This window comes from Leucopleurus acutus, assembly GCF_964270905.1.
Source record: "Leucopleurus acutus genome assembly, chromosome: 10".
Lineage (NCBI taxonomy): Eukaryota > Metazoa > Chordata > Mammalia > Artiodactyla > Delphinidae > Leucopleurus > Leucopleurus acutus.
In genome coordinates this window covers 36398284-36418435 of record NC_139153.1, presented here as the reverse complement: position 1 = coordinate 36418435, position 20152 = coordinate 36398284, and the positions used below count along the sequence as shown (strand labels likewise).

Genomic DNA, 20152 nt, shown 5'->3' with positions numbered 1-20152 from the left:
GGAAAGGCGGGTCTGGGTCAAATTAGGATTCCTGTACTCCTAGTGCTCTCTCTGTTCGTCTGTCTACGGGGATCCCTCCAATTTACCTTCCATGAGAGCGCTGGAAAAACTCCCACCACATGGCGTGGTGGTCATGAGAGGCACCGTCAAGTTGTTCTGCATCCCTTGTCCTATCATGCAGGATGTGCATGAGCGGCCTCAGGGATGCCGCTAGGCTAGGCTGACAGCTTGGCTGAAGAGCCGGTGGAAAGGAAGTCAGCCTCCAACTCTTTCCTTGAGGGCTACGAACCACACCTACAGGCGGTGAGGAGAAGCCACCTGAGTGTGCTGGGTTTTGGAGAAGCACTTGCAGGGTGATCCGGGATTGTTTCACGATAATGTCCGCCTTTGTTCCAGCCTTCCTAGAAGTCTAGAATGAACATAAATGAACCCCAGAGAACCAGCACGCCTTGGTCGTGCTATTTCTCACTTGAAACAGGCCTGCCAATGCCAGCTCCTGATCAGAAAGTCCTGGCACAATTCACGAGACCTCAGGAAAAAAGGAGGCATAGGGCCCAGGTCAGGCCTGCCTACCTGTCCTCAGACTCTCCAACCCAGCAACAGTGCTGGGAATATGCTTCCTTTGGGCTTGCTCCTCAACCAAGCTACCCGCGGGAGACTTAGCTAATGAGCATCTTACCACACCTGACACTGTGCAAGCAGAGCCAGAGGCTGAACCCCTGATGTGGCTGGGCAAGGACAGAGCTCACTCATTTACTCAGGAAATGACCAAACAATCTGACACAAGAATCAGGATAGTGCTGACTGTGCCTAAGTACATTCTAGGGGCAAGGGAAGAGCAGGTGGCTCTGGAGAGACTTACTGAGTGCTCAGGGCACTGAACAAAAATTCTATACAACTCTGTAGAACAAAGCTCTATACCGTATACAAGCTAGAACTTGAGCACTTCCTCTCCCTTAGCATTGAGATATGAGCCCCCCTTTGAAAGAGGGAGGAGAAGGAAGATCAATTGCCTCCTTACAAAAAAGCAACTTGAGAAGACTGAAAATGTGTAAAAAATCACCTGCACAGAATGAGCAGGCTCCACTTCAAAGATTAGCCCCTATTTGACTCCCACACACAACTCAAAGCTCATTATACAGCAAATTAGTCTGAAATTTATCTTGTATCAACAATCCAGTGTGGAATGTAGAAACTCTGATTTCCTACCGGTTATAATACAAGCAGTGAGCCAACAGGCTGGCTTGCTAGAGACGAGGTAAATAATAAGAATACAGGCGGACCTCATTCTACCATGCTTCGCAGATAACTATGTTCTTTACAAATTGAAGGTTTGTGGCAACCCTGCGTTGAACAAATCTATCGGTGCCATTTTTCCAACAACATTTACTCACTTTGTGTTTCGGTGTCACATTTTGGTAATTCTCTCAATATTTTAGACTTTAAAATTACTATATTTGTTATGGTGACCTGTGATCAGTGACCTTTGATTTTACTATTGTAACTGTTTTGGGCTGCCACAAGCAGCGTGCATATAAGATCAAACTTAAGCCATAAATACCGTATGTTCTGACTGCTCCACCAGTCGTTCCCCTATCACTCTCCCTCTCTTCAGGCCTCCCTGTTCCCTGAAACACAACAATATTGAAGTTGGGCCAATTAATAACCCTGCAGTGGCCTCTAAGTGTTCAAGTGAAAGGAAGAGTCAGTCAATGCAGCAAACGTCACTGCTGTCTTGTTTTAGGAAACTGCCACGGCCACCCCAGCCTTCGGCAACCACTACCCCGACCAGTCAGCAGCATCAATATCAAGGCAAGACCCTCCACCAGCATAAGAACTACTCCTCGCTAAAGGCTCAGAAGATGACTAGCATTTTTCAGCAACAAAGTTTTTTTTTTATTTTTGCGGTACCTGGGCCTCTCACTGCTGTGGCCTCTCCCGTTGTGGAGCACAGGCTCCGGACGCGCAGGCCCAGCGGCCATGGCTCACGGGCCCAGCCGCTCCGCGGCATGTGGGATCTTCCTGGACTGGGGCACGAACCCGTGTCCCCTGCATTGGCAGGCGGACTCCCAGCCACTGCGCCACCAGGGAAGCCCTAAAGTATGTTTTAATTAAGGTGTGTACATTGCTTTTTTTAAATTAAAAAAATATTTATTTATTTTTGAACGTGGAATGGGTGAACCTTTCAAGGGGAAACTTGAAGCTGTTGCTTTACTTTTCAACTCAATCTTAGCTGACACGCTCACGCTCTCTGCTGACTTAGGTGGCCAACAGCCCTCCAAGGCAAGAAAAAAGAACAAGGCACTAGATGCCGTCACCAGTGTTTCTGTCCATCCCTACAAGAGCTTTCCCTTCCCCTATTCTACTGCAACAACCAAAAAGGTATTGTAAGCTCAATTCAGGTTCTCACTCACCCAGACAAGGGGACATCCTATCAGTGCCATGAAGTCTACTGACAAGGGCAGCATGGACCCAAATGATGCCCTGGAGGGGTATCAAGAAGGACTTAGGGCCTGGTATTTATAGCACGCCTCGGCAGAGCAGGGAAGGGTGGAGGAGCTGACAATACAGAGGAGGCACTGGGATCACGATTTCCCAGCATGCCCTCTAAGAGCTCAAAGCCACACTGCTGCACTGCTATTGGTTAATGTGGTGAAAGTTATTCTTGAAGTTAGGAAAACAACTCAATTTCTCCCCAATTTTGTAATTTGCTACCATCAGACTTAACTCTTGTGATTATAACTAAAGATGACAAAACTTGTAAAAGCTTCCAGGAGCTGAGATGATATGGCAGCATATAAGGGCTGGAGGCACTTGCTTTGGGTAAAAAAGGATCATCCTTGTTTTTTTCTTTTTCCTGCCATCATTTATGAAAGATACTTCTCACCAGATATAGAATCCTAGGTTTACAGGTTTTTACTTTCAGCATTTAAATATGTTGTTCCAGGACTTCCCTGGTGGCGCAGTGGTTAAGAATCTGCCTGCCAATGAAGGGGACACGGATTCGAGCCCTGGTCTGGGAAGATCCTGCATGTCTCAGAGCAACTAAGCCCGTGTGCCACAACTACTGAGCCTGAGCTCTAGAGCCCACAAGCCACAACTACTGAAGCCTGGAGCCCGTGCTCCACAACTAAGACAAGCCACTGCAATGAGAAGCCCATGCACCGCAACAAAGAGTAGCCTCCGCTTGCCACAGCTAGAGAAAGTCTGTGCGCAGCAACGAAGACCCAACGCAGCCAAAAATAAATTAATTAATTTACAAAAAAGATGTTCCATTGTCTTCTGGCTTGAATAATTGTATGAAAAGTCTGTATTAGTTCTTATGTTTATTTCCCTCTACATAATGTCTTTTTTCCTCTCATTGCTTTTTACAATTTTCTTTTTATTATTGTTTTTCAACAATTTGATTATGATGCGGCTTAGTGTGATTTACTTTGTGTCTATCCTACTTGGGGTTTGTTAAGCTTCCTGGATCTGAGTTTACATTTTGGTGTTTTTTTTGGCAGTGCCTTGTGGCTTGTGGGATCTTAGTTCCCTGACCAGGGATCGAAACTGGGCCCAGAGCAGTGAAAGCACCCAGTCTTAACCAATGCACTGCCACGGAATTCCTATGTGAGTTTAGTTTTCATCAGCTTTGGAAAATATTCGGCCATTACTCTTTTTTTTTAAATTAAATTAAATTTTATTTATTTATTATTTTTGCCTGTGTTGGGTCTTGGTTGCTGCACACGGGCTTTTCTCTAGTTGCAGTGAGTGGGGGCTATTCTTCGTTGAGGTACACGGGCTTCTCATTGCGGTGGCTGCTCTTGCTGTGGAGCTCGGGCTCTAGGTGTGCAGGCTTCAGTAGTTGTGGCACGTGGGCTCAGTAGTTGTGGCTCGCGGGCTCTAGAGCACAGGCTCAGTAGTTGTGGTGCATAGGCTTAAGTTGCTCCACGGCATGTGGGATCTTCCCGGACCAGGACTCGAACCTGTGTCCCTTGCATTGGCAGGCGGATTCTTAACCACTGCGTCACCAGGGAATTCCCTCAGCCATTACTCTTAAAATATTTTTTCTGCCCTTTTTCTCCCACCTCTTCTAGAAATCCAATTACATGTTGGACCTTTGATATTGTCCCATGAGGCTCTGTTCTTTTTTTTTGCGGTACGCGGGCCTCTCACTGCCACAGCCTCTACCGTTGCGGAGCACAGGCTCTGGACGCGCAGTCTCAGCGGCCATGGCTCACGGGCCCAGCCACTCCGTGGCATGTGGGGTCCTCCCGGACCGGGGCACGAACCCATGTCCCCTGCACTGGCAGGCGGACTCGCAACCATCACGCCACCAGGGAAGCCCTCTGTTCATTTTTTTTGGTCTTTTTTCTCTCTGTGCTTCAACTTGTAAAGCTTCTGTGGTTGTATTTTCAATTCACTAATCTATTATTCCTCAGAGTCTAATTTTCTGTTAAGTCCATCCAGTAAAATTTCCAGAAATTATATTTTCAGTTCCAGACATTTCACTTGGTTCACTGTTCTATCTTCCACTGTGCTCATTATTATTTTTTAGATTTAATTATTTTTGGCTGCATTGGGTCTTCATTGCTGCATGCAGGCTTTTCTCTAGTTGTGGCGAGTGGGGGCTACTCTTAGTTGTGGTGCGCGGGCTTCCTATTGCAGTGGCTTCTCTTGTTGTGGAACACGGGCTCTAGGAGCGTGGGCTTCAGTAGTTGTGGCTTGTGGGCTCTAGAGCGCAGGCTCAGTAGTTGTGGTGCATGTGCTTAGTTGCTCCGCAGCATGTGGGATCTTCCTGGACCAGGGCTTGAACCCATGTGCCCTGCACTGGCAAGGAGATTCTTAACCACTGCGCCACCAGGGAAGTCTGTATATATTCTTTTTATCTGTGTACTTTTGCTCAGCGTACTCAACCATGTTGTTTTATCAGTGGCTTATTCCTTTTAGCTGCTGACATGGATTCCATTGTAGGAATATACCACAATTTGTTTATCTGCTCATGTGCTGATGGACATTTGGATTGTTTCCAATTTGGGGCAATTATGAACAAAGTTGCTATGAAAGTGCTTTCATGGACATAATGTTTTCTTTTCTCTTAGGTAAATAAATATCTAGGGGTAAAATTGCTAGGTGGTATGGCAGGTGTAATTTTCTTTTTAAGAAACTTTCCAACAGTTTTCCAAAGTAGTTGTACCATTTTATATTTCTGCCAGCAGTACTATAAGAGTTCCAAAGCTCACAGTCTCTTCAACTCTTGGTATCGTCAATCTTTTTAATTTTAGCCATTCTTGTCGGTGTACTGTGGTATCTCATCACTGTTTAATTTGTATTTCCCTGATGATTAATGATATTGAACATCTTTTCATGTGCTTACTGGCCATTTGTATATCTTAATGTCTATCCTTTGCCTATTTTAAAATTGCATTGTCTTTTTACTGAACTGTAAGAATTGTTTACATATTCTGAATGCAAATGCTTTGTCAGATATTCATATTGCAAATATTTTTCCCCAGTCTGTGGCTTACCTTTTCATTTTCATTACAGTATGTTTTGAAGGCCAGAGATACTTAATTTAGATGAAATCCAATTTATTATTTTTTTTAATGGTTCAAGCTTTTTGTATCCTAAGAAACCTTTGCCTTTCCCAGGGTCACAAAGATTTTCTCTTACGTTTTCTTCTAGAAGTGTTACAGTTTTCACGTTTACATCTAGAGCTGTGATGTATTTTCACTCAATTTTTAAAAAAATTTATTTATTTTTGGCTGTGTTGGGTCTTCGTTTCTGTGTGACGGCTTTCTCTAGTTGTGGCAAGTGGGGGCCACTCTTCGTCGTGGTGCACGGGCCTCTCACTATCACGGCCTCTCGTTGCGGAGCACAGGCTCCAGACGCGCAGGCTCAGCAGTTGTGGCTCACGGGCCCAGTTGCTCCGCGGCATGTGGGATCTTCCCAGACCAGGGCTTGAACCCGTGTCCCCTGCATTAGCAGGCAGACTGTCAACCACTGCGCCACCAGGAAAACCCTTTACTCAATTTTTGTGTATGGTATCAAGGCTTGTTTTTAAGCCATGTACTCTTTTTTTCTAGGGCTAGATAAGGCATGGTTCTTTTGAGGTGTCTAGTGAATGCCCCCAGTGTTCAACAACGTCTCTCACGTTAACTGGAAAGAAAAACCTCTTCCCGTCCTAAATAGTCCAGCTCATAGTGAAACTGAGCAGGGCCCTGTGGGGCCCCCAGGCACGGAGGTCTTTTTTGTCCCCCGTTTCTTGTAGGCAAGAATCCAGCCTCCATGACCTTATTCTAAGCTCCAAAGGGCAGATTCGAACAGTTGCTAATCAAGGGAGGAGCAGTCAAGAAACCACTTGAGGCAAGATTAAAGGGACCAGAGAAGCTCATCAAGATTAGGAGACCACCTGAGACGAGATTAAAGGCGTGCAGACCCTATACACACCCAGATCTTGTTAGAGACCCCATCCTTGAACCACGGTTGTAAAACCCTCATCAAATCATCTGGGGTTGGGACACACAGTTTTTTGAGGCAGGAGCCTGCTGTGGCCCCCTGTGCCGGGCAAAGTAATAAAGCTATTCTCTTCTACTTCACCTAAAACTCTGTCTCCAAGATTCAGTTTGGCACTGGTGCACAGAGAGGCAGAGCTTTCGGTAACAACAGCTTCCCCCTTGCTCTGTCTTTTGAGTTTCACCTATGCACACACAGATTAATATCCAGAAAAGGAGTTGTGAGGCCTCTGAACAAATGTCTTGAGCTTTTCCTCTATGTAGCCCTTTTTTTTCCATATTGTCCCTGAAATTTCCAATTGTTCTGGCTTCCTCAACTTTGTCTTCTCAACTCAGCAAGGCTGCTGGACTCCGGGTTGCGCCTCACTACTCTGAGATCCGGAAACTACCTCCAGCAGAAAGCTGAGGGGAAGACCAGAGGGCTCAGTTCATTATTTTCTTTTCCCTGAGGGATCCTGAGCTGCCTGTTGTCCAATTTCTGCAAACGGTTGTTTCATAATACTTTGGCCTCTTTTCTGACTGCTTATAGAAGGAGGGTGAGTTGTATACCAGTGGCCCCTTCTCTGGCAAAAGCCTCTTCATCTACATTTGCATGGGCTCAAGTGTTAAATTTACCCACATAGGAAAGATTCCTCCAGCTTCAGCGACATGCCCTACTGGATTCCAATCTCAAAATGAAAAGCCTTTGGCTTTTCCTAGTCCACCTATCATGCCTAGAAGAATAACTGCATTGATGCTCTCAGCGAAAAACCAAGCCGATGAGGGACAATGAGAACCAAATGGTGTTGAAGAACTCCACACACAGAGGACACGGAAGCCCAGAGGTTAGAGAAGCAGCGTCCCTGCGCCACGAATTGCATGTGAACACTGCACACACAGCAGTGAAAAGCCCCAGCACTGGAGTGAGACCCACCGGGTTTGAATTCCAGTATCCCACTTACTGGCTGCCACAACCTTAGACAATTCAATTAACCTCTCTGTGCCTCCGTTTCTCCAGGTATAAAATAGGGTAATACGAGTACCCACCTCACGTGGCTAATGTGAGAAGTAAATGGTAAGGCATGTACAGGGCTTGGCACATAATGAACACTCTACAAATGTGAGTGCTAGTATTGTCACCAGACCCAAAACTGGCCAAAGCACCTTCAGAGCCTGTGGTTCTGCCCTCCCACCCAGAAGAGGCTTTACAAGGAAGACTGAAAATAGATCCTACATTTACATGGTCTCAAAATACCTCCCCACAATTTACTTATTAAGTACTACGGGGAAATGTTTCCTTCACATTGGAGACACTCAGAGGAACCACCTTACCCAAGATGTCAGAGAATGTCACCAATACTGGGATAAACCAACATCAGGTGCCTGAGGGTCTGACACACTGAAGAGGTCACAGAATCACTTATGCAGCATCCCCACCAAAAACACACAGCCTGGGTGTAATCATGAGAAAACATCAGACAAACCCAATCTAGGACATTCTACAAAGTCACTGGCCTGTACTCTTCAAAAGCATCAAAGCTAAGACGACAATGAAAGGCTGAGGAACTGTTATAGACTAAAGAGATGTGACAACTGAATCCAAAGTATGACCCTGGACCGGGAGAAAATAGCTATGAAGACAGTACTCAGGCAATTGATGAAATCTGAATATGGACTGCGGATTGACAATAACATGTTAATGTTAAACTTCCTGAGCATTAATAATTGTACCATGGTTCTAAAAGAGAACACCTGTGTTCTTAGAAAATGAATTCTGAACTATGTAGTGATTAGAGTGTAGTGATTAGAGAAGAGAAAGATCTCAGTTCCCCCACTTCCTAAGCCCCGTTGCTCTCCCTCTGAGCAGCTTCCCAGTAGGGAGCAAGCTTCTGCCTTGGCCTTGAGCACCAAGCCAGGGCGCCAGCACCAGCTTGGCAGCCAAGCCAGCCCAGCCCAGCCCAGCGAGAGGCAGAGCCATGCAGAGGCCTAACCTGTACAGTACAGACTGTATGTTCTTCAACTTCAAAGCAGAGTAGTAATGGCTAAGGTCATTAGGGAGCGCGCTTCTTGGAAGATGCGGAGGATACGGCGAGGTGGGGTGGGAGGAGAAAAGCACTTAGGGGAAAGAGGACTGTGGGTAAGGGGAGGAGGAACGGGTCTGGCAGGTGCTGGGGCTGAAAGAAGAGCAGCAGGTGGCATCTTGCTGCAACCCACTGTCTGGTATCATGGCTGTTCTCCTTGGCCTGGGCTACAGTGCAGACTGTGGTGGCTGGAGTGTCTGTAGCAAAGAAAGAGCTCAGAAACGAAGATGGGGGCACCAGGTCCAGGAGCCCGGCTGTCCTTCAAGATGCCAGGATGCCATCTTAGTCCCAGGCAAAGAAGGACCCACTGCATAACACCACTGGCAGCCATGGCCAGTGGGAGCAAGGACCCAGGAGCTCCTGGTATGGTTCAGCGGTCCACCTGCTCTGAACAGCGCCAGACAACGCCCCCCGGCCCGAGCTCTCCTTGCCCTCACGCCTCACATCACTGCTGAGCAAAATTCAGCCTGAGCCTTGTCCACGCTGGCCCGGCCCGAGAACCTCCACTGCTGGGAGAACAAGATCACTGTATAACGGCTGCACCCAGGATGCTGTCCCATCCGCAGCAGTGGTCCTTGAACTCAGGCAGGTCCTTAGCAAGACTACAGTGCTTGTTGGATGTTTCCCCGGAGATTTTTACCTATTTGGCGTATTAGTAAATTATTTAGTTTAACACATGTTGAGAAAAACAAATCAATATGTAATCTGCTAAGCAGACTGAGATGCAATTTAACATTCCTGTTTACTCTAATTTCATGTAACAGAACTGGATGATTTTTTTTTTTTTTTGCCAGTAACTGATGAGATTTCTCACAGACAATTTGGGGACAGAATTATACAAGCAGGGCTCTTGCTAGAATAAACACATTCATTTAAGTCTCCCTACACTGTGTCTGTGGGACCCCAACACCCGGCCCTCGTCACCAGCCTGAGGGTGGGGCAGCGGTGGAAACAGCAGACCTGCAGTCCTCAAGCCTGCTGTCTGGAAACCCCAAGAGCAAAATCCCAGCCGGAAGGTCAGCGCATGTGTGCTGCGTGCCGTTCAAGGGAGCGCTGAGTGAGTCTCCGCTCCATGCACGGCCTAGATGGAACCACCTGCAAATATTTTAGCTCCAAACTCACTAGCCAGATAGAAGAACTTGCTCTCATGCTCTGATGCCGCCGGGGCCAAGACACAGTGTACGCGGGGCTGGCAAGAGGCTCGTGTGTGCTCCCACTGTTCTCTCTTTCCTCAGGACCGCGGCCCGGTTTGTGTCATTTAACCCAGGAGTTGTCACTGCGTCATCTTTCTGCATCATTTTTCACGTTATAAGCGAAAATGTCTTCAAAGAAAACCGAAAAGCCCATGAAGAACACTGATGAGCTTAAGAGGCTGGAAAAGCCCACGGACTAGAACACAAGCTGGGGGGAAATAAAGCCTTTTGAGAAAGGTAAATGTGTAAAAAACGCATGTGTCCCAAACTACTGTGCACACAACTTGGTCCATGAGAGAGAACAGAGAAAAAACATGAAGCTCTTGACACCTATCACTCATTGGTGATAGGAAAAGCCACAAATCCTCAAAACCAAGTCTTTAGAAGAAATTTTAGAGCCAAGGAAAACACTGGTTGAGCGCCCCAGCCTAACCCTTCCTCCCCCCTCTCCCTGGGGGAGGCTGAGCCTCGCCAGCTCCTGCTTCCTCCTCCAGCAAAGTGGCTCAAGTGGAACCTGACCACAGCTCAAGATGCCCTTTAGAATGCAAAGGATGCTCTAAATCAAAGGGAACATGGTGGGGGAGGGGGGTGGGTCATGTCGGATAAGCTGGGGCTGCAGTAACTCAAATGAGAAGTCCTTTTCTCACAGACAAACATGCGATTTCAGGGGCTGGCAACCCCGCTGTACTAGTGCAGGAGTTCTAGAACTTGCTGAGGACTGGAGTTCTCCCGGGAGAGGTTCTTTAGCAAAGCCCAACCCCACCACAGCCTGGGGCCCCAAAGGGGCTAGAGGTTTCCAGGCTTATTCTCTGTGACCACACCCAACAGCTGTCCACAACCAAGGCTGAACCAAAAATCCAGGGATGGAAGCATCTCCACTTTGTCTACACCTGTGTGGAGTGTGGTGGACAGTCAACAGAAGCCGGTTACAAATAAGGAGCTGCTTCCCTTATTAGCTAAAAGCAAAAAGCAATGTCTCCAGAACCACACGGCCTGGCTCTACCACTTCCTGGCTGTGTGACCTTGGGCAGGTTACTTAACCTCCCTGTGACTCAGTTTCCTTATGTATGAGAGGGAGACAATATTAGCACCCACCTCTCAGGGTGGCTGTGAGGACTAACTGGGCTAATACACGATGCCTGGCACTGAGCAGGCCCAGCAGGTCTGCCCACATCATCACACCACCTATCTCAGGAGGCACACTGCCAATAGGCTAGGGGGCTCGGAGAAGGTCACTGGGTTCCCCTTTCTTTTCCTGCAGCCCCAAAGATACAAACAGTAGACCTTCCCTGGGAGACCCCATGAGGTCTAAAAGGAATGTGATGAAACTGCTTTAAAACAAAGGTTCTCAAAGAAACAATGCAAAAGGAGCCTGAGGTAGGGACTTCCCTGGCAGTCCAGTGGTTAAGACTCTGCACTTTCACTGCAGGGGGCGAGTGTTCAATCCCTGGTCAGGGAACTAAGATCCCACATGCTGCGTGGCCCGGCCAAAAAACAAAACAAACAAACAAAAGGAGCCTGAGGTAAACACAGAACCTGACTTATTTCAACATCCTTTTTAAGTTGTAGAAAATAGGCCTGAAATTGAAAAAAGGCGGCTCTCTGGAATCCCTCCAAGCACATTGTCTCTTTTTCTGGGAGCCTCTGTCCCCACTATCTCCAGCCCCCAGAACCGATGGCCACACTTATGATCTCCTACCTGGACCTTTGCCCTCACCACTCCCTCTGTTTCGAGAGCGCCTCACATCTCCTTCACCTCCAGTATTGTGACCAAGCAGGGCTTCCTCAGAGATGGTTCCCAAGGTCTCCTGGCAGAATCCCTCATCACTCCTCTCAAGTCTGTTCAAACATCTACAGCCCTCTTCACACTGCAATGGAATGATCTGCCAGCACGCACGCAGCCCACTCCAGCTGTGAGTCCCTCAGGGACAGGGGACTGGGTCTCAGCTCTTCTTTGTCAAGGCCACACTTGGCACCCAGGTCCTTAACAGATCCATTCTGCTAGAGCTCACATCAGGGTCTGCATGTGACTGAGTCTACAAACTGAACAAATGTAGGTCTTAACAGGGGTGATTTTCCCCCCAAGGGACACTGGGCAATGTCTGGAGATACTTTGGGTTGTCACAACAGGGGTGGGGGAGCTACTGGCATCCAGTGGGTAGAGGCCAGGGATGCTGCTAAACATCCTACAATGCGCAGGACAGCCCCCCAAAACAAAGAATTATCTGGCCCAAGATGTCAATGGTGCCAAGTTGAAAAACCCTGGGTTAGATGGATAACTTCCTAGCAGTGGAGTGATCTAAAAGAGATGCACAGACCACTTCTATGTACACAAGAAGAAAAGGATAACTCTTAAGGGCCATCCCTAACTCTTAAGATTATTAACTGCGCTCCTTATAATCATATAGCACCAGGGAAACAAATTCTGTGAAAACTTGCAGGTAACCTGAAATACCAAGGGCCCTGGAAATCCCTCCTCACGAGTTACAGAATGGACTCATGTATGCCTCCCTGCAGCTCCGGGAGGCTCCACCTCAGAGGCTGGACCTCAGTCCCAGGGTGGGCTCACCATCCTCACATAGCCAGGGCAAACCTTCACAAAGGCCAAGGCCAGAAAAGTGAACCTAAGATGGAATTCAAACATGCACGAAAGGACTGGTAGGTCTTTTCAAATTGATATGTTTAACGTTATCAATAGCCACAAAATAATCTGAAGTTCCAGATAATACTCTGGACATAAAGAAGAATCGTTAAGAAAGAAACTCGGAATTATACAAATAGGAAAAAAAAAGGGGGGGGTGAAGTACCCAGGGATAGAGAGTAATAAGTGCACCCGTGGAAAGGGGTGAAAAAAGGCATCAGGGGAAGTGGCTGAGAGAGACTGGGGCCTGAGGGACCCGGCTTACATCTCAGCTCTGCACCTACCAACCGGGACCTTGTGCTACACACTTCACCTGCCCACTGTCCTTGTTTGCAGAATGAAAACAACGCCTCCCTTCCAGGTTCCTGTGAAGCACTGTCAAGTGCTGAGCACAAGAGCCGGCATACTAGGGACTGAGTAAAGAGCCAGTTGCAGGAAAGTGGGCTCCAGCAGCCAGTGTTACCACCTGCTACCACAGGACCTGGGTATGTTGAAGCCAGGGACTTGGATGCAGGTTCGTCACCTGTAAATGGGTTGCCCCAGTCCACCCACTGCCTGCTCAGGGCCCACGTGAGACTCTCTAGGCGAAAACACAAGAAAGGGTCAGGTGAAGGAAGGAGATTATTACTTATACCAAAGCCACCTGGTTTGAGTGTCTGCTAACTTGGAATTGGCAATCGCTATACTGTCTGGGTTACAGTTTTTTTTTTTTTTTTTTTTTTACTATTATGCAGTCTAAGAGAAGAGGGCTAAAGGTAAACATGTTGAGTAAACAAGACAGAAAGGGAAATGTTTAACCTAATTCAGAAAACAAGTTACTCAAGCACCTGTGAGATGTTCTTCAACTGAGTTCTGAATGTGAATACTGTAATGACAATGAGGATGACATCCCCCCTCCTACTATGGAGGGCCCAACATGTGCCTGACACTAACCCAGCTTCCTTACACACACCCTTCTAATCCTGAGTTCCAGAAAAATCATCACTCCCATCTTGCTGGGGAGGAAACCAAAGCTTCAAGAAATACGTGGGTTGCTCAAGGGCAGTATGTGGCAGAAGCAGAAATGAAACCCAGGTCAGATGGGTTCCAGAGCCAGGGATTCTGCTATTTTTAACCATTTGTAAAACTCCTTCAACAGGAGGAGACTTCATCTTCATGCAAACACTATACTAACTGCAGAGGATTTTAAACAGCTCATTAAAGCAGTAAAGGTTTGATAGGTTCCAATAGAGCAACACCTGAAAAACAAAGGTATTTAAAAGGCAAAAAATGCATTACAACTCAGATTGTCCCCTAATTCAGATAACTCCCTCCTGCCCTGATTTTATTCCAAATTAGTGAAGTTTTATTATAAATAAAGGCCATCACCATTATGGATAAATGCTACCAGATGAATCAGCATTTAGAAAACCGAAAACTTTCTGAAAATAAAGACCCCCTAACGGGCCTCCATGCTAATGTTGGCTGCACTCCTTTCCCCTGTGGGCACAACAGCAGCCTGGGACAGAATGCTCTTCTTGGGCCTTGGCTGGCACTCCGGGGTGGGGTAGGAAAGGAAGGCGACATTATTGACCGTGTGATGGGTGCCAGGCCCAGAGATGGCACCTTCACATATGAGCTCCAGCTCCATTTCAGCCATCACTGAGTTTCGTTATTTTACCAGAAGTGAAAAGTTACCGGGAAACAGGATATTCACAAGATCTCAAAGTATTACCACCAGAGAGATAATGTATTAACTGCAAAGGGGAAAATGTACCCTATAAGGGAGAGAGCTGGAGACGTGCCCTCTCTGCCCAGTAACTGACCTTATCACTAACAGTGGGACTGATGTCACGTGCCACCTGGTGCTGTGTAACATGAAGCACGCAACACTGCTCATGCAGTGTTCTCGCTGTAAAAAAGGTTATCGCAATCTAATGGCTCCTCCAGACCAACTCAGGAAACATAGGGGTCCATGAAATACCCAAAAACCGCAACAAGGTAACACCCAGACAACTCCAGAAGGTGGGGCACCGTCCACAACTGGCCAGGACTCTTCCAAAGGCAATGTCAGTAAACAACAACAAAAAACAAAAAAAACTCGTGTGTGTGTGTGTGTGTGTGTGTGTGTGTGTGTGTGTGTGCGCGCGCGCGCGCGCGCAGGAGAGATTCTTTTAGGGTGAAAGTGACTTAAAAACATAACCAGGTGCAAAGTGTGGACCTTGATTAGATCATAGTTTTTAAAAAACTCCAGCTATAAGAGACCTGTGATGTTAGGGGAAGTGTGAATATTAGATATTAAGTGATATTGCAGGGTTATACATTTTCTTAGGTGTGATCATGAAACTGTGGTTATGGGGACTTCCCTGGTTGTGCAATGGTTAACAGTCCACCTGCCAATGCAGGGGACACGGGTTCCAGCCCTAGTCCGGGAAGATCCCACATGCCGCAGAACAACTAAGCCCACGTGCCAAAACTACTGAACCTGCGCGTCTAGACCCCGCGAGCCACAACTACTGAAGCCCGCATGTCTAGAGCCCGTGCCCCACAACAAGAGAAGTCACTGCAACAAGAAGCCTGAGCACCGCAAGGAGGAGTAGCCCCCGCTCGCTACAACTAGAGAAAGCCCGCGCGCAGCAACGGAGACCCAACATAGCCAAAAAATAACAAATAAAAAATGAATTCATTAAAAAAAAAAAAGAAACTGTGGTTATGTAGACAACTATTCTTATCCTTAGGAGACTCAACTGAAGTTTTTAGGGATAAAGTGTGATGCTGGTTGCAACTTACCTTCAAATGGGTCAGCCAAAATAAAAAAGTATAAAGAGATAAAGTAAATGTGGCAAAAGGTGAACAATTTCTGAATCGAGGTGGAGGGCAGATAGGCATTCATTGTATTATTTTCATCTTTTCTGTATACCTGACATTTTTTAAGATAAAAATTAGGATGGCGTGGGGACAGGTGATCCCAGGAAAGGCTGTCCCAACATGCCTATGTCTGTACAGAACACAAAGGGAGGCCAGTTCACCATGCGCCAGAACAGCAGGGACTCATTTGAGATTAAGATTTCAAAGTTGGGGGGCTTCCCTGGTGGCGCAGTGGTTGAGAGTCCGCCTGCCGATGCAGGGGACACGGGTTCGTGCCCCGGTCTGGGAAGATCCCACATGCCGCAGAGCAGCTGGGCCCGTGAGCCATGGCCGCTGAGCCTGCGTGTCTGGAGCCTGTGCTCTGCAACGGGAGAGGTTACAACAGTGAGAGGCCCGCATACCGCAAAAAAAAAAAAGATTTCAAAGCTGGGTAGACTAGTCTGTGATGTTACTTTGGGCCTCAGGAAAAATGCTATCATTTCTCAGCACCATCAGTGTCCTCATAAAACAATGACACCTTCTCTCAGTTGGATAGTCCCCAAATCTGTAACATGAAAATAGGCAGGTAGATTTATCCAAGCTCTCAAAATGCTTGTTTGGTTAAAAAGCCAATTCTGTCTACACTTCAGCCCAGGACTCTGATGGTGCATGGTGAAGGAGGCTTGAGTCTGCTTTGCATTTACAGGTCCTGAGAGTAAATATACCCCTAATGCCAACACACACACTGGCCAATACTGACCTTTCGCTGATGGCTGGGCCACTGCCCTGTATGGAACACACAGGGCAGCTCCAGGACTGCTCAGCTCTGCTGTGCTGTGACTTCACTGAGTCACACACTACAGATAAAGCCACCAAAACAAGCTGCTCGGCAGGAAGAGCATGACAAAGGTCCCTCGTTTAAAGCATTTCCTTCTACTCAGACCCCCGACGACTTTCAGTGACACTCCAGAAAACCTAGAGGGGGAAGGCCCTTTAAAAGCTTGCCTCTGAGTTTGTTTGGCTTTCCTTGGACACACAGGGTACCTTAGCCGAAGCCTCCGGAAAGTTCACCCCCTGAACAAGGCGATGCTGACACTGGGACATGCCAGCAGATGGCGGCTTGTATGTTTATGCAGCTTAAAGAATCAGCTATATAGATCAACTGGCACACCAACTCTCAAGTGCCTGGCCAGAGACGTCTGGAAATCCGCACACAGTGAGTCGAGCACCAGGATGAGAAATCCCTGTGAGAATCAAAATCCTCTCCTGAGATATAAGAGGGTCTTCCTCCAGGTAACCCTTACTTCTAGGTAAAAAACACAGCAACCTGTAAATGGAGAAAAAGTAATTTTCTGGGTAGAAAAAGAAACATAAAAACAGTGGTCTGAGGATTCACTGAAATCAGGATGTGAAGTGATGAAAAATACCACACAGCCTGTCTGGCAGAGAAATGGGTCCATCCTATACAACAGAGCTGGTCCAACAGGAAAACGGAATAGTGCCTGCCCCAAGAACCGGGGAGTTGTCCGAAGTGTCCGAGCCCATTGCCCTGGAGGAGGAAAGCACCGGAACGGAAAAGACTGTGACTCCAAAGAGGAGAGGGACTGTTAGTTTCAACTGCTCAGGAGAGATGACTGGTATTTAAAATGTGCTTGGGAACTTCCCTGGTGGTCCAGTGGATGAGACTCCGTGCTTCCACTGCAGGGGGGCACGGGCTCGACCCCTGGTCAGGGAACTAAGATCCCGCATGCCACGCAGCACAGTCAATTAAAAAAAAAAAAGAGAGGGAGAGAGAAAAAATATGCTTGAAGAAACCAATGATGGAATTGATAAAGGATGGAGTGGCCTCATCTTAACGAACCCAGACCTCCCTCAAGGGCTGCAAGGTGAGCAGTCTTTTCATGGGAGCCTGGCACTCCTGACAGCAGCTCTGCCAGACTGAGGAACAGGCACTGTGACCAGGAAGACAGCCAAGCAGCTTGCAGGAGCAATTCCTTGAGACCACCTCCACTCCCTTTCGTTTTCCCCAATAAAGTCCATTTTAAAATGTAAAGCAGTTCCTAAGAGATTTCCTCCTCTTCCCAGCCCTGCAAAATGGAAAAGCCCCACAGTTCTATTTTAATAGAACCAACAAGTTAAAGAGAAGAAAGGTACTTCCCTGACTGGGTCTCGATCAGTGGGACTCCCCTTGGGCTGCTGTCTGCTTCTAGGTGGGAGAATAGGGCTCTCGATCCATGTCCATGCCTGTATTCAGGGCAGACACGGCTCTAGCCTTTCCAACTCTTCCCCCCATCACCCCTACTCATCACTGTCCCAGGACCTACTACCCAATGCCACAAGCTCCCTCCACATCTAGCCTTACACTGAGCAAGAAACCACTTCCTAGTTCCACCTTTGCATACGGAATATACCAACCACGGCGGGATTTGCACTTGTGCTCACAGTGAAGATTAAGAAGTGACTGTGTCCCTGAAGACTCGCAGGGCCAGCACCATCACTCTGAACACATTCAACCCAGCACACTTCTCAGCTGTGAGCAACTCCGCCTGTCATAAATCACATTTCCCTCTCTGAATCACAAGTATCAAACCCCAGGGAATTAGTGGGGCCATCAGCACCAATCAAACCTATGAAAATAGCCAGGGCTATGCTAAGAAATCTTAGGTCAGGGAACAACATAAAACCTAAGCCTGGAGTTCCTTTAGGGAGAAAGGAAGGCCAGCTGGAGGAGAGAAACGTGGGGAGGGGAGTGCAGACCCACGCACAATGTCTCGAACATACAAACATACAGTTCATGCACCCAAGTCAGAAGCTGATTTTTGCTAAGTCGTCACAAATTATTACTGTGGGAACAAGTGGGTATTTGTTCAGCAGGGAAAACAGCAAGGCAAGTAGAGACTAAAAAGGAGAGAAAAAGTAGCAAACATACACAGTCTGGGACTTGTTGCAAGACTTACGAAGGCCAGGCAACCAGAAAAAAAGTGGTGTCCAAGAATAGCCTCTTCAAGGTTCCCTAAAGCTTGGGAGAATTCACCCAAATAAGCCACACATCATAAACAAGCAAAGCTGCAACTCCAGCAACTGGACCCTACAAGACGCACACACACAGCTGCAGGATCCTTCCCAGATGCCAAGGAGCATACCTTCTGCAGGAACTTCCCATTCTGCCCACGTGAGCACAGTGGGGAAATTTTGAGAACAAGTCATTTTGGAAATAACACCTCTGTCAAAATAGTTATAACTCTTCCTTTCCCCGAAATGCAATCACAGAGCTACTAGGTCTCTTGTCACTTTAATAAAAGGATGTACACTAAGAAAACATAACCCCTCAACACGTGGCACACATGACAACACGTTGGAATTTCTGGTTTTCCAGAAGGGCTATCTGGGGCTTTCTCCCCCATTATGAAGCTCTCAAGGAAGGGCCCCTGATGACTTAGCACAGGAATTCTAAGACCTCCTCAGACCCTCTGAGTCTGCTTCTCCACTAAGCTCCTAAGTTGCCCAAGTCTCATGGAAAGGAAGGATACCTGAAATATAAACAAAAGTGGGCTGGGAAAGGGAACAGCCAGGGGAGACTTGAGATGCAACTTAATTAGGAACGGTTGGGGCAGAGATGGAACAGGTGAGCCTGTTCAGGAAAAGGAGAGGAAAAAGGAGATGCGGGGAAGAAGGCACTCTGGGTGGGTCCGGCTCCAACCAAAACAGAAAATTAAGCTGAGGGTGAAGGGCCGGGGCCGGGGGAAGTAGTCCTGGGAACGGACTGCACGGCCTAATAAGCCAGGTATTGCAAGGTGGCAGGATTTATATGCGAACGGGATATAGTAAATCCTGAAGTGAAGGTGAAGAAAAAAGCTCAGTAGCAGACTGGGGGCGAAGGGGAGGCTAAGAAGAGCCTTTAAAAGAGGGCAGAAAAGAATATGCCTCCCGGGGGTCATGGCCGTAGGCTGTTAAGTAGGGTAGCTTTAATTTGCGATGACACGGTTGCAGGGGGGCATCTCAGAAGAGAGGTGTGCGCGGGTGGGAGAAGAGTAGTAGGGGTGACCCCTGACAAGAAGCTGCCGCGGTAAGGCGAGGGACCCAGGACCCTGGGTCGGGGCCAAAGCTCCCCCTCGTCTGGGAATGCCCAGCCTGGGCTCGCGGGAGGAAGGCACCTTCGCCAAAGGGCCCGTGTCCCCAAGGCCTGAACTCCTCAGGCAGGAGGGTCCCCGAGGCCGGTGGGCCCGAGGCTCGCGGCGCAGGGCTTCAGGAGGGCGGGGGTCCCGGACTCACGCATCAACGTGCTGAAGGCCACGACGCCGAGCAGCCCCTGCAGGAAGATGCCGAAACTGTGCATGAGCGCACCGCTCTCGCAGCGGCCCGCGCCGGACGCTACGGTGGAAGGCGGCCCACCCGGCAGTGAATGGCTCGAGTTCCCGGCAGGACCCTGCATGGCGGGCCTGGCGAGGGGCGCTGGGCGCCGCCGCCCGGCCGCCCGCCCGGCCTCGCTACCTGCGGGGCCCTCGCCACCGAGCCCAGAGCCCGGAGTCCGAGCCGGGAGCCGGTACCTCCGCCCCGCGGCCGACTCGGCGCCGCGCGTAACGCGACGTCTGAGACCGCAGCGCTTGATTGGCCAGGCCCGGCGTGGGGGCGGGCCTTGGCCGCTCCTACTCTCCCCCCCCACCAGGGGCGGGGCTCCGGCCGGAGAGGGAGCGGTGTTTTGGATCCTGACCACAGGTAGGACAGACCAGGTGAGCTGGGCTGCGCAAAACGGATTGAGAGCCCAAGCCCGGACTCCGAGCTCCAGGTCGGGAGGGCAGGAGCAGGGAAGATCTGTGACGAAATTTTTTTTTTCCCTCTAAGATAAACCCCTGAAGAATTTATGAAAAAATACTTCTGGATTCCACCCCCAGATTCCGATTCAGTTGTTCTGAGACGGTGGCCAACAATCTGCAT

The 20152-nt window shown here is 48.4% G+C and overlaps 1 protein-coding gene across 4 annotated transcripts in view; it reads right to left on the bottom strand.

The window, feature by feature from the left end:
* LOC309967535 (store-operated calcium entry regulator STIMATE) overlaps nucleotides 1-19649 on the bottom strand; it is a gene marked incomplete at its 5' end in the record, with an annotated part of 55633 nt that extends 35984 nt beyond the window's left edge. For all 4 annotated transcript variants that reach the window (XM_082848248.1, XM_082848249.1, XM_082848246.1 and 1 more), the window contains one exon: nucleotides 19490-19649. In XM_082848248.1, coding sequence (XP_082704374.1) covers nucleotides 19490-19649 — 160 coding nt within the window. The remainder of the gene's footprint in view (nucleotides 1-19489) is intronic.
* Between the last annotated feature and the right edge of the window lie 503 nt (nucleotides 19650-20152).